Raw genomic sequence first — 18,019 nt, forward strand, 5'->3', positions numbered from 1 at the left:
GTGTGGTTATGTGAAGATCTCAGGATTAGCTTATGCTCTTACTTTTGATTCCTGAGTCTTGAATCACAGCTCTTTAATCTTTTTTTTTAAATTTTTTATTGAGTTCAATTTGCCAACATTTAGCATAACACCCAGTGCTCATCCTGCCAAGTGCCCTCCTCAGTGCCCATCACCCAGTCACCCCAACCCCCCGCCCACCTCCCTTTCCACTACCCCTTGTTCATTTCCCAGAGTTAGGTGTCTCTCATGTTTTGTCACCCTCACTGATATTTTCACTCATTTTCTCTCCTTTCCCTTTATTCCCTTTCACTAATTTTTATATTCCTCAAATGAATGAGACCATATAATGTTTGTCCTTTTCCAGTTGAGTTATTTCGCTCAGCATAATACCCTCCAGTTCCATCCACGTCAAAGCAATTGGTGGGTATTTGTTGTTTCTAATGGCTGAGTAATATTCCATTGTATACATAGACCACATCTTTTTTTTTTTTTAAGATTTTATTCTTTTTTTTTTTAAGATTTTTATTTATTTATTCACGAGACACACACAGAGAGAGAGAGAGAGAGAGGCAGAAACACAGGCAGAGGGAGAAGCAGGCTCCATGCAGGGAGCCTGACATGGGACTTGATCCTAGGTCTCCAGGATCACACCCTGGGCTGCAGGCGGCGCTAAACCGCTAAGCCACTGGGGCTGCCCGTATACCACATCTTCTAAAGCTCTTTAATCTAATTGATCTTGCTTGTCCTGATTCTTTGGGTTGTGGTCCCTTTGGTTAGAGAGAATTTGTGCTCCTGAAGGAGGCACAGGCTTGGAATTAGACTGTGCTTATCACTGGATAACTCTAAAAAAGCTGCTTAACCTAGTGTAAGATGTGCTTGATTAGCATGGAACTTAGCACAGAGTAAAACACTCAATAAATAATAGTAATTATTTTTGTTACATACAATTTTAATGAAATTAAATGAGATTGTGTTTATAAAATGCTTCGCACAATTCCTGGCCCATAGTAGATGCTACATAAAATTGGCTTCCTTTCCACTACGTGAGTTGCAACATGCTTGAATTCTAGATGTTGTGGTTAAGATCATGTAGAGAAGTAGAAGAACGAGGCCAGGTATTAAGTCCTTTGCATTTTCTGAACCTGTTTACAAGCCCCTTTGTCTACCTGCCTCTGTTCAGGGAGAACCCATGAGGATTGTTTACCGCATGCGTGGGCTATTGGGTGATGCCACTGAGGAGTTTATTGAGTCCCTGGACTCCACCACAGGTAGGCCCTTACAGACACTGCTGCATGTTGGGTTGGGGTTTGTTTTTGGCTTTTTTTGGTGACGGTGGTTGTATATATTTTCATATATTTGAGTAAATAATCATAATTGGCTTCAGTCTCATAGTTTAACATCCAAGTGTCAATGCTTTTCTTGGAGATAAGAAAGAGGGAACTAGCTGTCAGTCAGAAGAGGATTATTTGTTTTATTTCCATCCTTCCCTTCCCTGCCATTTCTGCTTGGCTTCCCTCCTCCCTCAGATGAAGAAGAAGATGAAGAGGAAGTATATAAGATGGCTGGTGTGATGGCCCAGTGTGGGGGCCTGGAGTGCATGCTCAACAGACTGGCTGGGATCAAAGATTTCAAGCAGGGACGCCACCTTCTAACCGTGAGTTGGGGACAGCATGTGGGACCAACCCTCTGCCTTGAGAATGGCCCTTGTAAAGAGAAGCCTGTGGCCACTGTGCTATGAAGCCCTAGAGGGTGGCATGGTGCCACAGGCCAGGGCAAGCCAGCCAAGGGCTGGCAGCCTCCCTCAGCCTGCTGTTCCATCAGCTCCCCCTCCCCTGCTTCTTGGCCTTCCTCCCCTGGGCAAAGCCAGTGCCTGCCTGACTTTCCCTGTGAAACTGTACTTGAGTCCATTATTATCACTGTTGCTTTTTTAAATTGAATTTGTAGGTAGCTTTTTCATTTTTTTTGGTAGGATCTTGTTTGGGTGATGATCCAACTATTTTCTAAGGACTAGAGGATCCCAAAGGCACCATAAACATTACACTATTATTTTTCACTCCAGAGGATAGGAGAACATCTATTACTGTAATCGTATTTCAAATGACCTATGTAAAGAATTAAAGTAGTTTTTAAAAAAGCATTAAAAAATAATTAAAATCTAAGAAATATATTTTTAATATCCTCTTGATAGAGGAAAAATGTTACTTAAAAAAGTAAATATATAGGTATGTGACCTACGTGATTCTGTGCTCCCACAGGCCATGAGCTTTGGAATCTTTCTGTTTACTATTAGAGTCTGAGTTAATACTGGGATTTCCCTGAAACAACAAAGCATCACCTGTTCCAAGGAATTGGTTATCATAGCCATAGTCTTAGAGATGATACGCTCTGCCGAGGCCACGTGGGCTATTGCCAGAGAATATTGCCATTTAAAATGCCAACCTAGGGATCCCTGGGTGGCGCAGCGGTTTGGTGCCTGCCTTTGGCCCAGGGCGTGATCCTGGAGACCCAGGATCGAGTCCCGCGTTGGGCTCCCAGTGCATGGAGCCTGCTTCTCCCTCTGCCTGTGTCTCTGCCTCTCTCTCTCTCTCTCTCTCTCTCTCTGTGACTATCATAAATAAATTAAAAAAAAATAAAAAATAAAATAAATAAAATGCCAACCTAGCTTGAGATCCTCCTCCACCTTATATGTCCTTTCCAGAAAACACTTCTCCGTACTGTTCCCCACTTTTCAAGAAGAGTACCTACTGATTGTATGTGACCCCCCTCAGACATTTCTTTCTTGCTTGTCCTGTCTTACACTCTCAGATGGCCTCTTGGGTTTTGACCAGCTTTTCTTGGCAGGTACTCCTGAAATTGTTTAGTTACTGCGTAAAGGTGAAAGTCAACCGACAGCAGCTGGTTAAGCTGGAAATGAACACCTTGAATGTCATGCTGGGGACCCTAAACCTGGTAAGGAGTATGGGCTGCAGACAATAGAGTGAGCCTCAGGAGTCCTGGGTGGGGGCAGGGGCATCTCAGCTCTGGTCTCAGATGAAATGGGTTTGTGGACTTTTCAGACCCTTTATCTCTGTCTAGCTGACTGGCCCCAAGGTATGGACCATTTAAATTGTCTCTTTTCTTGCTGGCTCACCCCTATGCTGCTGCTGGGACATGCAAGAGTTTCCTGGTCCTTTTCCCGAATTCAGATCAGAGGTCAGAGGAAGTTAGTCTGTTAAAACAGTCCAGATGTACAGCGTTGGAGAAGTAGTGCCAACGTCCTTGGGGCAACCAAGATAGAGATCTGGAGCATCACGATTTCATTGTCTGCAGAAGTCTACACGTGTCTCTCTCTGACATACGCGCGCACACACATACACGTATTGGGGGTAAGACCAGGAAGGAGCAGATCCCATCAGCAGTGAGCAGTTGTGGTCTTATTCCCGGTGTAACTGGGTCTCCTTTACAGGCCCTGGTAGCTGAGCAGGAAAGCAAGGACAGTGGTGGTGCAACTGTGGCTGAGCAGGTACTTAGCATCATGGAGATCATTCTGGATGAATCCAACGCTGAGCCCCTGAGTGAGGACAAGGTATGTGGGGCCTGTCTATCTACCTGCAAACACTGGGAGCACATACTGTATCTCACTGGCAGCAGTGGGCTTATTTGTGTGTCTACCTGTGTCCACCAAGATTGATTGAATGAGCTCAGGTCAGAAATGACAAAGCTCAGCTAATGGTGACATGACAACACTGAAGCATGGAATCTGGATTTGGAGGAAACCAAGCTGCTAAGGATGTTCTTTGAATCAGAAGCTGCTCATGGAATCATGGAATGCTGACATGTTCCAACTGATAGGGGCCTTAGCCCAGCCCCTCACTGCCCAGTTAAGGGAACTCTAAGCCCAGAGAAGTGAAGGGAGCTGTTTAGTGTTCCATAGTTGGCTGCAGCAGAATCAGGTGGAGAACCCAGGTCTTTAGCTCCCGGTTCAGTTTCTCTCCGCCGATCACACCCTTACCTTCCCCTGTCCGTCTTGGTACTAATGTTTTGGTTAGAGGGATGATCCAGTCATTACCGGGCAGCCTGGATTCCCTTGGGGCGGAGAGATTATGTTAACAATTTGTCTGAGACTATAAACAGAGCCGCACAAGATCTTAAAAACTGGTATCAAGTGGAACTCATACTATTCATTATTTCCCAGGAAGTGCCAAAACCATTCTTCGAGGGCTGCTTCTGATCGGGGTTCAGTGTGGGGGTAACGTCTGGGGTTCAGCTATCATCTGACCAGAGTCCTAACCCTGTAACTGAGCCTTCTGTCCTCTTTTCTACTGCAGGGCAACCTTCTCTTGACGGGCGACAAAGATCAGCTTGTGATGCTCTTGGACCAGATTAATAGCACCTTTGTTCGCTCCAACCCTAGTGTGCTCCAGGGCCTGCTTCGTATCATCCCATACCTATCCTTTGGCGAACTGGAGAAAATGCAGATCTTGGTGGAGCGGTTCAAGCCATATTGTAGTTTTGACAAGTAAGTGCTTGGATTTCAGGTGGCTATGTGAGGGTCCTCACTGATACCCTGAGCTAGTTCTGTAAGACTTAGGGAAGAATCACCTGAATTTCTATTAGATATTTGTGTGCCTTTCCGGCGTTTAAGGGGTTCCATTGTAACTGGGGAGTCAGTATATTACTGTGTTATGTTGGCTAGGCAGAGATGATGGAGGGGCTGGTGAGATGAGATGGGCATGACAAGATGGAATCGTGTGCAAAAGCAGGAAAACACAAGAGAATGTTGGGAGTTTTGAGGGACATAGCAGGTAAGAGGGGGTGGCAGGAACCAGATCAGCAGGCTCCTTGTTGAAGATCATTAACCAAGAGAATAACAAGATGTATGTTTGTCATTTCCTTCACACTCTGAGTCTCTGCTCTGTGCTTCAGGTATGATGAAGACCACAGTGGAGATGATAAAGTCTTCCTGGACTGCTTCTGTAAGATTGCAGCTGGCATCAAGAACAGCAGCAATGGGCATCAGCTAAAGGATCTGATTCTCCAGAAGGGAATCACCCAGAGTGCACTGGACTATATGAAAAAACACATTCCCAGTGCCAAGAAGTGAGAACTCTATTAGAATGGCTGTTTTCTTTCCCTCTTCTGGTTCCTTTTCCCCTTTATCATTGTAACCTAAAGCTTCACATAGTCCCCTCTGGCCCTCCTGAGGGTCTCCCTCCCCTTCCAGGAACTGTCAAGGTGACCCCTTAGCTACCGCAGAGCCCTTTGGGGCTGAGGAACGGGTGGCAGCTTGTTGGTTTCTATTTAGAATACTCACTTCTATCTGGCTACATAGCTGAGCGAGGTGATCCTTTATGTGAATCTTCATGGCCGTCTTGAAGAGTTCTATTTCAGTAAGCCAGAATAGAATTAACACCAGGTTCTAGATAGACGTTGCTCCTCCAGCCTGCTAATCAGCCTTCTTTTCCTTTGCAGTCTGGATGCTGACATCTGGAAAAAGTTCTTATCTCGCCCAGCCCTGCCATTCATCTTGAGACTTCTTCGAGGGTTGGCTGTCCAGCACCCTGCCACCCAGGTGAGTGAGTAGCCAGCATGCCTGTGGACTTTATTCTGGAAGTAGGACATGTATGATGAAGGAACCATACACTCTCATCTCATCTGCCGTGGCTGAATGAAGATAACCACCTTAATTAGCCTCAGGATGTGACTTCCCCTGGCATGTAAGACCCCTAGAGTAGAGGGGACTCTCAGAGGTCATCTGGTTCAGCTGTGTGGAGAGGAGTAAGCTATGCTTGTGATTTCCTCATTCAACTCATTCTTAAGTGGGGCTTTATCATCTCATGGGTCAACTGAAGGTATGGCTGGCCAGAGTGTAATATAAAACAGTTTTGATTTCTGGGTATAGCCATTGGAGTCATTTGGGACATTTATGGTAGCATCACCACCATTTCCTGCTCTGCTTCAGGCAGCTGGAAACTTTGTTCTCAGAGAGACCCACCATTCCATTTTGCTCCTCATCCCTGATCTGTCCCCACTGAACTGGTATATCTGGTACCCCTCACAGATCCTGAGTGGCCCAGACAGGTGGCCAGGCTAGATTTTTCTAAATTAAACTTTTCATTTTGAGATAATTACAGGTTTACAGGCAGTTAAGAAATCCTCTGTACCCATTTCTCAATGGTAATGTCATAGAAAACCATATGTAATATCATGGGATTATTGACATCGATATAGTCAGGATTCACGAGAGTTTTATCATCACAGATATCCCCCTGTTGACTTTTATACCCACATCTGCCTTGCCACTGACCCCTGGCAACCACTGATAGGCTCTCCATGGCTATAATCTCGTCACTTCAAGAATGTTCTATATGGCATCAGACAGCATGTAGCCTTTCAGGGTTGGCTTTTTTCACTCAGCATAATTTTCTGGGAGATTCATCTAGGTTATGTACATTGATGGTCTTTTCTTTTTATTGCTCAGTAGAGTTCCATGGTGTGGGTTCCACAGGTGGCCTAACCATTCACCCATTAAAGAACTTCTGGATTGTTTCCAGTTTTTGGATGTTACAGATAAAACTGCCATAAACGTTCATGTGTTGTTTTGTGTATGTTTAGAAATCATTTCTCTAGGATAAATGCCTAGGCATGCAGTCGCTGGGTTGTACAGTAATTGCTGAGTTAGTTTTATTAGAAACTACCAAGCTTTTTTCTAGAGTGAGTGATTGCTCCATTTTTAATTCTAACCAGCAGTGCACAAGTGAGCTACTTTCTCTGCATCCTCATCAGCATTTGGTGGCACATTGCCACTTTGATAAAGTGAATGGTGGTGATGTTTCACTGGGATTTTAATTTGTATTTCCCTAATGGTAAATGGTGCTATACAGCTTTCCATGTGCTTTGCGTGTCTTTTTCAGTGACCTGCCTGCACGTGTCTTTTGCCCGTTTTCTAAATGGATTTTTTTTAATGAGCTTTGAAGAGGTCTTGGGGCTGGATTTTTTTCTGTATATCGTGTTCTGCATCGAATGGAATCCCACATTCTCATTTCGTGATTTTTAGTTTAAATTCAATTTGCCGACATATAGTATAACACTCTTGTAATCTGTTCTGATGGCTCATTCCAAGAATAGGGTAGGGTAGCTTGGCTATAGGATTCTTCCCTGTGTCTCTTCCATTCTCTGTTGTCTAGACTTTTGTTCAGGTCAGTGGGGATAGTCATAATTAGCACACCTTTGTGGAAGTAATTTTTCTTACATGGGAGTCTTCACATATATTCATTTCTATGTTCTTGTAACATCTGTTTTCTATGTGGGTGAATCCAGGAGTAGGGCTGTGATGTGGCCAAGCCCGGGTCAGCTGTTTTCCAGACTTCTTTGTAGTTACTAAGTCGAATTACTTTTTTTCTCTAGACTGAGACTTTATCTAGTTAGGAACTTGGCATTCACACTTGGGACCATTCACTTCCTAGCAACACATTTTTGTTGAGCGCTTGTTGTGTGTCTGTACTGTGCTAGGCTGAGGTGACGTTGGTGACCAGGGTGATCACAGCCTGTGCCTCATACATGATGATAACTGAAGTGTGAAGATGATTAAGTGCAATATGACAGGGGCCAAAGGGAGGAGGAAAGAATGGCACCTGTTAAGGCTCAAGAGCCAAAAGATGCTGGAAGTGCTCTGGGGCTTGAGAGCAGTTGCATGATGGGGGCGAGGTGTGGTGAGAGCTGGCCCCGATGCAGCATGGTTCCAGGGCATGTTCTCTGAATAGGAGAGGTATACATTTTATCCTGAGGGCTGTGACCCGGGCCATGAACTGGAAGGAGGATAGATGACAGGAGAGATGGTTGGATGCCTTTTATCATAATCTAGGTAAGAGATGAAGCCAGCTGAGCTAGAGTGTGAGGTGGATAGCAGATGGCTTCAGCAGCGGTGTGGGAGGCAGAATGAATGGGATTTGGAGATTGGTTACACATGGGGGTTGCCAAGAGGCTAGATGAGTCGAGAACTCTGTTCAGTTTCTGGGTTGGACGACAGGTGAGTGGCGGTGCCCTTGAAGGAGGTGGAGAACCTAGGAGGTTTGAAGCAGGGTGCAAGAGGGCTCATTCTGTCACACTGGACATGCCCAGGTAGAATATAGGCTTCAGGAGGGTTGGGACTTTGTCCCCCTGGCACCAGAGCACTGCTTTACGCAGATGTGTATGCATGCACGCACCGGCATGGAGCTACCACCCAGTGTGAGGAGGTCAGGGTGCTTGTGCAGCATTCTGTAGGCAGTCGCCCAGTGGGCTCAGCATCTAGGAACAGGAAACATCAGATGCCCTGTAGTTTTGCTGAGGTGCAGGTTTGAAGCATACCTGCCCTGAGGGCAGGTTTATAAGCCAGTGAGTGGTCTTAGTTGAGTGTTGAGCTTTCACCTTGAAAGTTGGCTCTGTTGTTTTCTGTTTATTGTCAAACCTCTGCGGTAGTAATTAGCATTATACAATACACATATGCAGGGGATGGGGGATTTTAATAGTACAGTGCTCCTTCTCCACTCACCCGGAGAGCTTTGTTGGACTGGCCCTGCCTTCCATATTTGTTCTCCCATCCATGTTGATGGCGTGGCACTGTCGTGTGGTAACTGCCAGCCTTAAGCATAGGGATTTCTTCGTAATACCTATTTTTAAACAAGATCCTCACTTATCCCCACTCCCACTGTAGTTGTATCTCTGATATCTCTAGGCCTAGAAAATCCTGTTCCTGCTTTTGGTGGACACAGGGCTCCTGGAGGAAGAACTTAGCACAGTCCCTATGAATGTCAAGGTGTGCTCTGCTCTGTGTGGTCACTGACCCCACCACCCAGGCCTCATCAGGTGCTGCTGCTCTAGGGAATCTTTCCCAAGCCCCTTTCTCCTTCATCCTATTGGGTGCTTAACAGCTAATCATTTGTGACTAATTTTTAATCTTCATTGTAACCCTGACACCATCCCCACCTTATAGACTGGGCACTGGAGCCAGAGAGCAGAATGACTAGTCAGAGGTCAGTGACAGACCCAAACCCTCCTCTATTTGTTGAAACTTTGGAAACACACATTCAGAGGGATCTGTTTGAATCTAAACAGTTGACATGAGATTGAGTACAGTCTGTTGAGAGTTATAAACCTATAAGCTCCTGGACAGAATGCTTGTTTACCTAAATGGAAGCATGTATCTCTCTGGTCTCTACTTGATAGGTGCTGATTGGAACAGACTCCATCACAAACCTACATAAACTGGAACAGGTGTCCAGTGACGAGGGCATTGGGACCCTGGCAGAGAACCTACTAGAGGCATTGCGGGAGCACCCTGATGTAAACAAGAAGATCGATGCTGCCCGCAGGGAGACCCGCGCTGAGAAGAAGCGCATGGCCATGGCAATGCGGCAGAAGGCTCTGGGCACCCTGGGCATGACGGTAAGGCCACTCTTTGGGAATCCCTCACATTCTTGTCTACGCTGTTGAGGAGCTAGCCGTGCTTCTTTCAGGACAGAGCTGGTTTGAGGATGATGAAGGTGAAGGCTGACGAGAAGGAGGGAACTAGGTGTGGCAGGCACTGTGCCAGGTGCTTTACCTTCTGTGATCTTCCTGACAACCCTTAGAGGTGTGACTATGGTCCCTTTACATATGTGGGACTCAAGAGGTTAAGTGACTTAACAAGTTCACAAAAACAGTAAAAATGGGGATAACCCTTGCTTATGGAGGATTTACTATTTGCCAGGCACTATGCTTGGGCACCTTGCTTGTAAGATGTCATTTAAGCCCTCATGTGATCCTGTGAGGGTGATACTACTATACCCATTTTCTAGTTAAAGTAATAGAGGCAAGAAGCAAAGGAAATAGGCCAAAGCATATTATTAATAAGAGGTTGACAAGAGTTTGAACCCACATATGTTGGACATGACAGTCTGCTTTTGTTGCCCCACATTGGAGGAAGCAGTGGCCCTATGAGTAGGGCTTTCTCCAGAGTAGCAAGCTGGATGTCAGCAGTTTCAGAACTCCCATGGGAACTGTCAAGTGAATCCTCATGCAACAGCCCTTGGCAGCTGAGACTTGGGAGTGCTGGCACAAAGAAAGGGGGCTTTTCTTATATCCTGTGGTAGCTTGCCAGACTTGCAGCCAGATAGTTTCCTCTGCCTCAGCGCTTCCTTCGGAAGAGAAGAGCGTAAGAATCTGGGTCTTAACCCTCATCAGAAGCTACCTACAGAGGTTTCCTTTCCATGCATCCTCCCTCTAGTGTCTGTGGAAGGGCAGCCCTGTTTCTGAGCATCGCAGGCTAGGCTGGGGGGGGTAGGTAGATATCCCCTTCTGACATGCCCTTTGGGTTTCCCCTGCAGACAAACGAGAAGGGCCAGGTGGTAACCAAGACCGCGCTCCTGAAGCAGATGGAGGAGCTGATTGAGGAGCCAGGCCTCACGTGCTGCATCTGCAGGGAAGGGTACAAGTTCCAGGTATGTGCTCAGCCCGAACCTGATGCACAGCCTGGCCGCTTGCTCCGGTGGCGTCCTCTCCTGCAGGCCTTCCCATTCTTTTATGGGCTGATGTCAGGGCATGTCTCAGGGCTGGCTGTCCTCTCTAAAGGGAGGAAGGCAGACTGCTCTGAACATTAATCTTCATCACCATCCTTGGCACCACTTATTGTATGCCTTCTGTATACTAGTCCCAATGCCCAGAGCTTTCTGTAATTTTGTCTGTAACCCTACAAAACCCCAAATTATGGATGTGAAAATAAGGGTCACATGGCAGAGCCAGAATTCTAGCCCACACTTCTCTGACTCTAGACTTAGGGCTTTTGAAAATATACCCTGCTGCTTCAGAAGATCAGGTCTTATACCAAATTAGATTTATGACTGAGAGGAGCAGAGCAAGTGACCCATTTGTTCTCCTAAAGGCCTGAAAGATGTCCTCTTCCTCCACCGTGAATGTCCTGCTTGGCATTCATGCTACTGAAGGGCTGCAAGCCTCATAAATCCTGCTATGGCACAGGCTCCTGGGAACTGCCTGATAACTTTTGTCGAGCAAGTGACTTACCAGGAAGATACTTTATTCTTCCTTTTATTTTTATTTATTTATTTATTTTAAAGGATTTTATTTATTTATTCATGAGAGACGCAGAGAGAGAGAGAAAGGCAGAGACACAGGCAGAGGGAGAAGTAGGCTCCACGCAGGGAGCCTGATGTGGGACTCGATCCCGGGTCTCCAGGATCATGCCCTGGGCCAAAGGCAGGCGCCAAACCGCTGAGCCACCCAGGGATCCCTTTATTCTTCCTTTTAAAGTAAATAAAACAGCAAAGAGAAAAGAGTGACAGAGGAGGCTTCCATGTCCGCCTTCCCATCGGCATAGCACCTGCTTTATTGTGGTTGTCCCCCCACATTCCTCCTCTCACTGGGGTTGTGCCCAGCCAGGTGCTTAACCCAGCAACTGAGGTTCTGACCCATCACCCCCTCTCTGGGTGCATTTCTTCCCAGGGGAGGCCCTGGGGTTCCTGCTCTTCTGCTTTGCCTCCTCCCAAACCCTGCCTTGGAGTTCGTCTCACCTCTCCTTTTACTGGTGTCTTTGCAGCCTACAAAAGTCCTGGGCATTTATACTTTCACCAAGCGGGTAGCCTTGGAAGAGATGGAGAATAAGCCCCGGAAACAGCAGGGCTACAGCACCGTGTCCCACTTCAACATCGTGCACTACGACTGCCACCTGGCTGCCGTCAGGTAGGCCCTGGCACCTGTGCCAGAGGGCCCCTCGGGAGGCTTCTTCCTCTGGTGTTTCTATCCAGGCCTGTGTCACTTCAGAGGAATGGGCAGCTTGCCCAGGGCCCTGTGCTAGGAGGGGATAGGATGCCAACTGTGAGGTTTTCATCTCAGGGAAGTAGGGTGTCATGCCTTAAACCGTGGTCTGTAAGCCATTCATGCTATATGACTAAGAAAATCCACTTGGCTTTTGGCCTCAGGGTGGAGAAAGCAACCTTGCTTCCCTGAAGCAGTGAAGCTGGCATTTACCATATTGTAATGCAAAGAGCTTGTTCTCTATGGAGTCAGGTGCACGGCCTAACTTTTTTCCTTAGTGTTAGCAAACACTTCTCCATCCCCACTTGCCCAGGTGCTTGGTTGCCAAATCAATTCCAGTGGTCACTTTTCCCTGCTTTCCTCCCAATCCAGGCTGGCTCGTGGCCGAGAAGAGTGGGAAAGTGCTGCCCTTCAGAATGCCAACACTAAGTGCAATGGACTCCTTCCGGTCTGGGGGCCCCATGTCCCTGAATCAGCTTTTGCCACCTGCTTGGCAAGGTGAGTGTTGAGCGTGTGCTTGGCAGAAAAGGGGGGTGGTCCCAGGAGATGGGGGAAGATCAGCAGCAATTAGCTCAGCCTAAAGGCCTGTCACTGTCTTTGGGAACCCTGGTCTCTGCATGCTGGCAGGGAAGCCGTTTGGCAGAGGGAGGAACCTGGCTGCGAGAAGCCAGCACCCCCAGTGTCTGGTGCACCACTTAGAACTTCTGGTTGTCTGCTACCTCTTCTCCCTTCTTCATCTTGGTGCCTAAGACACAGGACCCTGACTTTGTTGTCAAAGCCAAAATTTTCAGATATCTCTTCTGCGGTGTGTGCTTCTAAGGTTTGAATAATGCAGACAGCTCAGTGGCATGGGGAGATATCAGGCTGCTTTGAAGCCTCCCTCATTCTCAAATCCAGAGTAGAGTTCCTAAAACTTAGAGGAAGTCCCCGTTCTTGCCGATGCTTTGAGGAAGGAGTGGTGCCCAATCCTGAGTCTTCTCAGAAGGTTCAGGGATGGAAAGATACCTGGCAGTAATAACGATGGTCAGTGTATTGAAGTGCTTACCGTGTGCTGTTACTATACACATTCTCTGGATGAAGAGATTGAGGCATAGAGAGGTCGAGTAAATTACCTGAGGTCACAGAGTGAAGCAGAGTGCATATATTGATGTAGAAAATTATCTTTCATTTGGGGGTTGAAGAAAAGATTCTTAGGGATAGATAACCTTGTCAGAATGCATGCCTTCCACATTTCTTTTTCCACAATGTACTTCCAGGCTTGGCCATGATATGTTATGTGACATTTGTCCATCAGGAAGTGCCCTCCTCCCCAAACTGGCGAGTTCTCAAAGCTTTGAGAGCATCACATTCTATCACGGCAGAAATGGAAATGTCCTCTGCTCCCATCTTGCTGTGGGCTCCAGCTCCTGTCCTTGGCTCTCCCCTTCACCCCTCTGCTCATGTGACCTTTGCAGCCATCAGGCCATGTGGCGCCCAGGGAGGCTCTGCCTTCCAACTTGGGCTTTCCCCAAGGGAGCTTGCTTTGCTCACCACATTTGTTCCGCTGTCCCCTAGGCACAACACTTACCTCCAGGAATGTACGGGCCAGCGGGAGCCCACGTACCAGCTCAACATCCACGACATCAAGCTGCTCTTCCTGCGCTTCGCCATGGAACAGTCGTTCAGCGCAGACACCGGCGGAGGCGGCCGGGAGAGCAACATCCACCTGATCCCGTACATCATTCACACTGTGCTTTACGTCCTGAACACGTCAGTATCTCACCCCCCATGGGCAGCGGCCGGCCCACCTGCCTGCCCACCCTGTGCCCCTCTGCCCAGCAAGGTCTCTGCTTTCTCACGTTTGCCTGAGTTAGCTGCAGACCCAATGGCTGACCTAAGGTAGCCTTTACTAAAGCATGCATGTTCATCTGCAGCTTTTTAGAGTCACACAGAATAAGGTAATATGGGTGACTTCCTTTCCAGATCAATCCCAGCTCCCCTTGTGGGCATCCGAGGGCTGTATCCTTGGACTGACTCTCATCCCAAAGGGGAGCTGGAACTGGCCAAGGCCAGACCTGCCAAAAGACCTCCTTAGCTTCTACTACCCCGTAGCCTCTAATTCTTGCGGGACTCGGTATTCATGGATGGGAGAGGCCGTGGGTCAGAGCCCCACGCCGTCACTGTCAAGGGCACACTGGGTGTAACAAGGTTTCACAACTAGGGGCTGTGGCAGAACCAAGGACCCTTCTCATAAACGGAAGACCGGACTTGCTATCCCTGTTTCCTCTCCAGTTAATAGTGCTCTAGCAAGTCAAGGGGCAGGGAATGTTGAAGATAATCTGAGAAAGTCAGCTAGTAGCCAGGAGAAGAGCAGAAGAAGAGCTTGTATTTTCATCTGTGAGTCCCACATAGAGCTGTGAGGCTGATAATGAAAAGTGTAATTTTAAAGAAGCACTTAGGATAGAGAATAGTACTCGTTCATTTTCAGCCCAGATTTTAAAAGCGAATTAGGAGATTTAACATACTTTAGCTCTTAAACACTTGTCTGCTTTACCCTGTTTTCCAACAAGTCTGACACCTGTATTGGGCGGGGAACTGGCCGGCTACAGAGAGGCCGGGCACGGTCCGCCTGAGGCAGCTGCAGGGCAGCTTGGGCGGCAAGGACAATCCATCACTTGTCCTTTCTGGTCTTCTGTCTTCAGCAATATTGTTTTCCTCTTCCCTCCCATTTCCTGGGGAGATAGGAGGCTGGCTTCCAGACCGCAGCCCTCATTGTGAAAAAGATGCACAGGCAGGTCTCGTCAGCACATGACATCAGCTGCTAAGCTGTTGGGACCGTCAGAAGGAACACCCACATCATCAACAGCACAGATGCTCGCACTCTCCAGACCGCTGCAGGCCTAAGCAGTGCTAATTACCGGTGTTCGTGGGGCCTTTGACAGAGCCCTTGGCCTTGTGGAGACCTGTCTCTTGGCAGCTCTGAGGCAGAGTGCACCGCTCTACTCTAGGGGGAAACACAGCCCCAGAAAGGCAGCATGATTTGCCCGGCAGAAGAGAGCCAGTGACTCTGGGTGGCACTGGCTTTCTCAGGTGCCAGATACTAGTAACTCATGCTCAAGTTGCTTGGTCGGGGAGGGAGTCTGCTGTGTCCTAGATGTCTGGGTCAGAGGCTGACCTGGATGTTTCATGGAGAGGCACTGCTGCCCATCCACTGACCGCTTCCCTAGCTGGTCGCTTCTTCCTGGTGTGAGTGTGGTCATAGCAGTGCCTGGGTGGCACATCTGTGCACACAGCCAGGTGGATCCCACCGTGAGCTGGAGCAGAGTTGGGCAGGTACTACAGTGGTGGAGAGCTTCCGACTCCTCTAATTCCGGAAAGTCAAGTAGGGTATGTCCATCTGAGCCATCCGTATCTGTTCTTCAGGTGCAGAAGGAAGCGGTGTGTCCTTAAACCATCCCCACCTGCTTTCCCATAGTCCAGTGTCTGCCAGTGGTCCCTGCAGGCCTGGTAACTTTGATCCTCGTGGCTACCGGGGTCGAGTTTTCTTTCTTCTCCCACAGGATGAGGTTAGACCGTCGGGTGCCTTTGGTGTGAGAGCATCATCCATGTTTTAGGGTCAGGAATTTGTGATCAGGAAAGCTTACAGTGACGTCTCCACATAGCTCCAGTGGCTGCTTGTGGAAGCTGGGGAGGGAGTGGCATTTACAAGGATCGGAACATGGAGGGCTGGGTCAGCATCCAGACTGCCGGGGTTCGAAGCCTATTTTTTCCATTCCCCACTGTGACTTTGTGCAGAAAGCTCCGTTCTCTGCACATTCAACTCCTCTGTTTCCCCTTTGTGGAGTTGGGGTACTGCTGGTACCCCTGTGTCCTAGGGCCCTTGTCTGGGTTTAGGTAAGGTGATTGATTTCAAGCTCAGAGTGGGTGCCTGGTGGTGAGTTAGTGATCACGTCATCACTTTAGGCAAGAGGGAGAACAGAGCAGTGCTTGCCCAGAGTTTGCTATTCAAATGGAGGAGGGGACATAGATGTACAAGGAAACACCAAAGCAGAGTGCCCAGGGAGGGAACTGGTGGAATGTCGCACAGATAGCCAAGCTGTGAGGACTGCGTGGGGCAAGTGAGAACACAGGCTGGCTTGTAGAGTCAGATTCTGGGCTCACCTTGGCCCCCTCACTTACTGACTTGTTGGCTTTGGCAAGGTCCCGTCGTTTCTCTGGGCTTCTGATACTGTGGTAAAAACGTACTAGCTGTCACTTTTCAGGGTTGTTAGGACATTTGATGGAGTGTTTGTGTATGTGCCCACCATAGCCAGGGGCTCAAGAGCCAGGAAGTTGTTTGGAATTGTTTCAGAGCCGAGCTGCGGGTTGGTGGAGGCAAGGAGAATGCCACCAAGGAGGGCTTGGAAGGGGAGAAGCAGCTCTCGGAGAGGGGGTGGCTGTGTTCCATGATCCAAGCATTGCTGAAGCTGGAAAGATGAGATATTGACCAAATCTCCTTCCCTCTTGCTGCTGGTGCCTTGCTTGTACCCTGGTTTCATTGTGTCCCTTTTGTTACAGAACCCGAGCAACTTCCCGAGAGGAGAAGAACCTCCAGGGCTTTCTGGAGCAGCCCAAGGAAAAGTGGGTGGAGAGTGCCTTTGAAGTGGACGGGCCCCACTATTTCACAGTCCTGGCCCTCCACATCCTGCCCCCCGAGAAGTGGAGAGCCACACGTGTGGAAATCCTGCGGAGGCTGCTGGTGACCTCTCAGGCCCGGGCAGTGGCTCCAGGCGGAGCCACCAGGTCAGTCCCTGCTTCGGGAGGTACGGTCCTCTGGGCTGCCTAGTGTCTGCATGGTATATCCCTGTGTGTGCTAAGTGAAGGGCCTGCTCGTCTGACTCAGTCCTTTCTGTCCCTTCTCAGTCTCCGTCTGTCATGCCAAGAGCCTAGACCCAATGGCTGGTAGGTGCTTGGCCACCTCTGGGTCTCGAGTTTAGCCATTTAGGAAGGTGGAGCCAGGCTCTAGTCTGTGGAAGAGTTCAGAGAAGCAGCCAGCCAGGCATAGGGTGAGATGACTGATGAGAATTAGGGCCAGCAGGGAGCTGGGCAGGTAACTGGGTTTTCCCAGTCCTGGCTGGCCATTAACTGGGAGGGCTCCTGCATGGCTGCACTGGGGATTTTCTTTTCTGATCATCTTTTGTTTTCTGTTCATTATCGCATCTCCTTGGTCACATTGCTATCACATCTCCGCCATGTTCCACGAGCCTTTTTCTCCTGTTCATGTGGACACGTCCCAAAGAAGGAACGTTTCAGGAAGGAAGTGTCTTTGTTTTCATTACCTTGTACTGGGATTTGGGTCGAATGGGCGGCATCTTTAGAGAAACACCTGTAAACCACAAGAAGCTCTTGGAGATGACTACATGGATCTCCACACATTGACTCCAAGGGCGCTGCTCTAGGCCCATGGTGACCCTGACGGTCTCTGCCTCCCCTGGGCTCCACCGTAGGGTGTAGGTTTGTCAGCTTGCTTCTGCCACTTCCCTTCTGGAAGATCCATCTTGTCTGCTTTTGCTGGGATCTGAGGGAACATTTCCACATTCACAGGCCAACAAAGGAGCAGAGGAGGAGCTTTCCAGCCCCTGACCATGGCAGACCAAGGGGGGAGCAGCCGTGAGCCTACCTTGGCACCCCTGGTATCTTCTGTCTACCTGGCTCTGATAAAGCCAGCATTGCCAGTCACCGGCACCTCCCACCCTCAGAGAGACCAGGTCAGGGCTCTGTTGTTGAGCCCGGCCAGTACCAGCTGCTTTGTGCAGAGGAGGAGGGGGCAAGTCTTGCCAGCTTCCTACCTGACCTCTGCCCCCATTCCAGACATATCACCTTCCAGTGTTTCCCAGAGTCCAAAGCATTCATGCTGAACTAGCTGCTTGAAATCAGAAGTTAGATCAGAAAGATACCAGGTTGTTGATAAGCCAGGCTCAGCCTGTATCCATGGCACAAAAAGTGGCTGTTGCGAGACACTAGCTCTCAGTGGCGGGTGTGAAATCTGAACCCATGGGAGCTGTTTTGCTTTCAGTGAGGAGACCAGAATTCAGTACTGTCCCGGGCAATTTAGGAGAAGCCTGCGTGGCCACAGCTTACTCAGGAACTCCGGTGTGGGCTGCGTTCCCGAGCTGCCGTTTTCTCTGTGGCAGTTTAGTCACCTTTGCTAATTAGCCTGAAATAATTAAGTTGGGCAGGTCACTCATGGTTCCTGCTTACTACAGCACAGCAGCCGCCAAACCTGGTGTGG

At 48.6% G+C, this 18,019-nt stretch overlaps 1 protein-coding gene across 5 annotated transcripts in view; it reads left to right on the forward strand.

Annotated features, from left to right (window-relative positions):
• UBR4 (ubiquitin protein ligase E3 component n-recognin 4) overlaps nt 1–18,019 on the forward strand; it is a 132,806-nt gene that overhangs the window by 109,590 nt on the left and 5,197 nt on the right. For all 5 annotated transcript variants that reach the window (XM_072828086.1, XM_072828088.1, XM_072828090.1 and 2 more), the window contains 13 exons: nt 1,181–1,268; nt 1,527–1,654; nt 2,842–2,949; nt 3,446–3,565; nt 4,308–4,498; nt 4,906–5,079; nt 5,452–5,551; nt 9,187–9,405; nt 10,326–10,439; nt 11,552–11,694; nt 12,142–12,267; nt 13,324–13,518; nt 16,306–16,530. In XM_072828086.1, coding sequence (XP_072684187.1) covers nt 1,181–1,268; nt 1,527–1,654; nt 2,842–2,949; nt 3,446–3,565; nt 4,308–4,498; nt 4,906–5,079; nt 5,452–5,551; nt 9,187–9,405; nt 10,326–10,439; nt 11,552–11,694; nt 12,142–12,267; nt 13,324–13,518; nt 16,306–16,530 — 1,931 coding nt within the window. The remainder of the gene's footprint in view (nt 1–1,180; nt 1,269–1,526; nt 1,655–2,841; nt 2,950–3,445; nt 3,566–4,307; nt 4,499–4,905; nt 5,080–5,451; nt 5,552–9,186; nt 9,406–10,325; nt 10,440–11,551; nt 11,695–12,141; nt 12,268–13,323; nt 13,519–16,305; nt 16,531–18,019) is intronic.

Source organism: Canis lupus, chromosome 5 (assembly GCF_048164855.1).
Source record: "Canis lupus baileyi chromosome 5, mCanLup2.hap1, whole genome shotgun sequence".
In the NCBI taxonomy this organism is placed as follows: domain Eukaryota; kingdom Metazoa; phylum Chordata; class Mammalia; order Carnivora; family Canidae; genus Canis; species Canis lupus.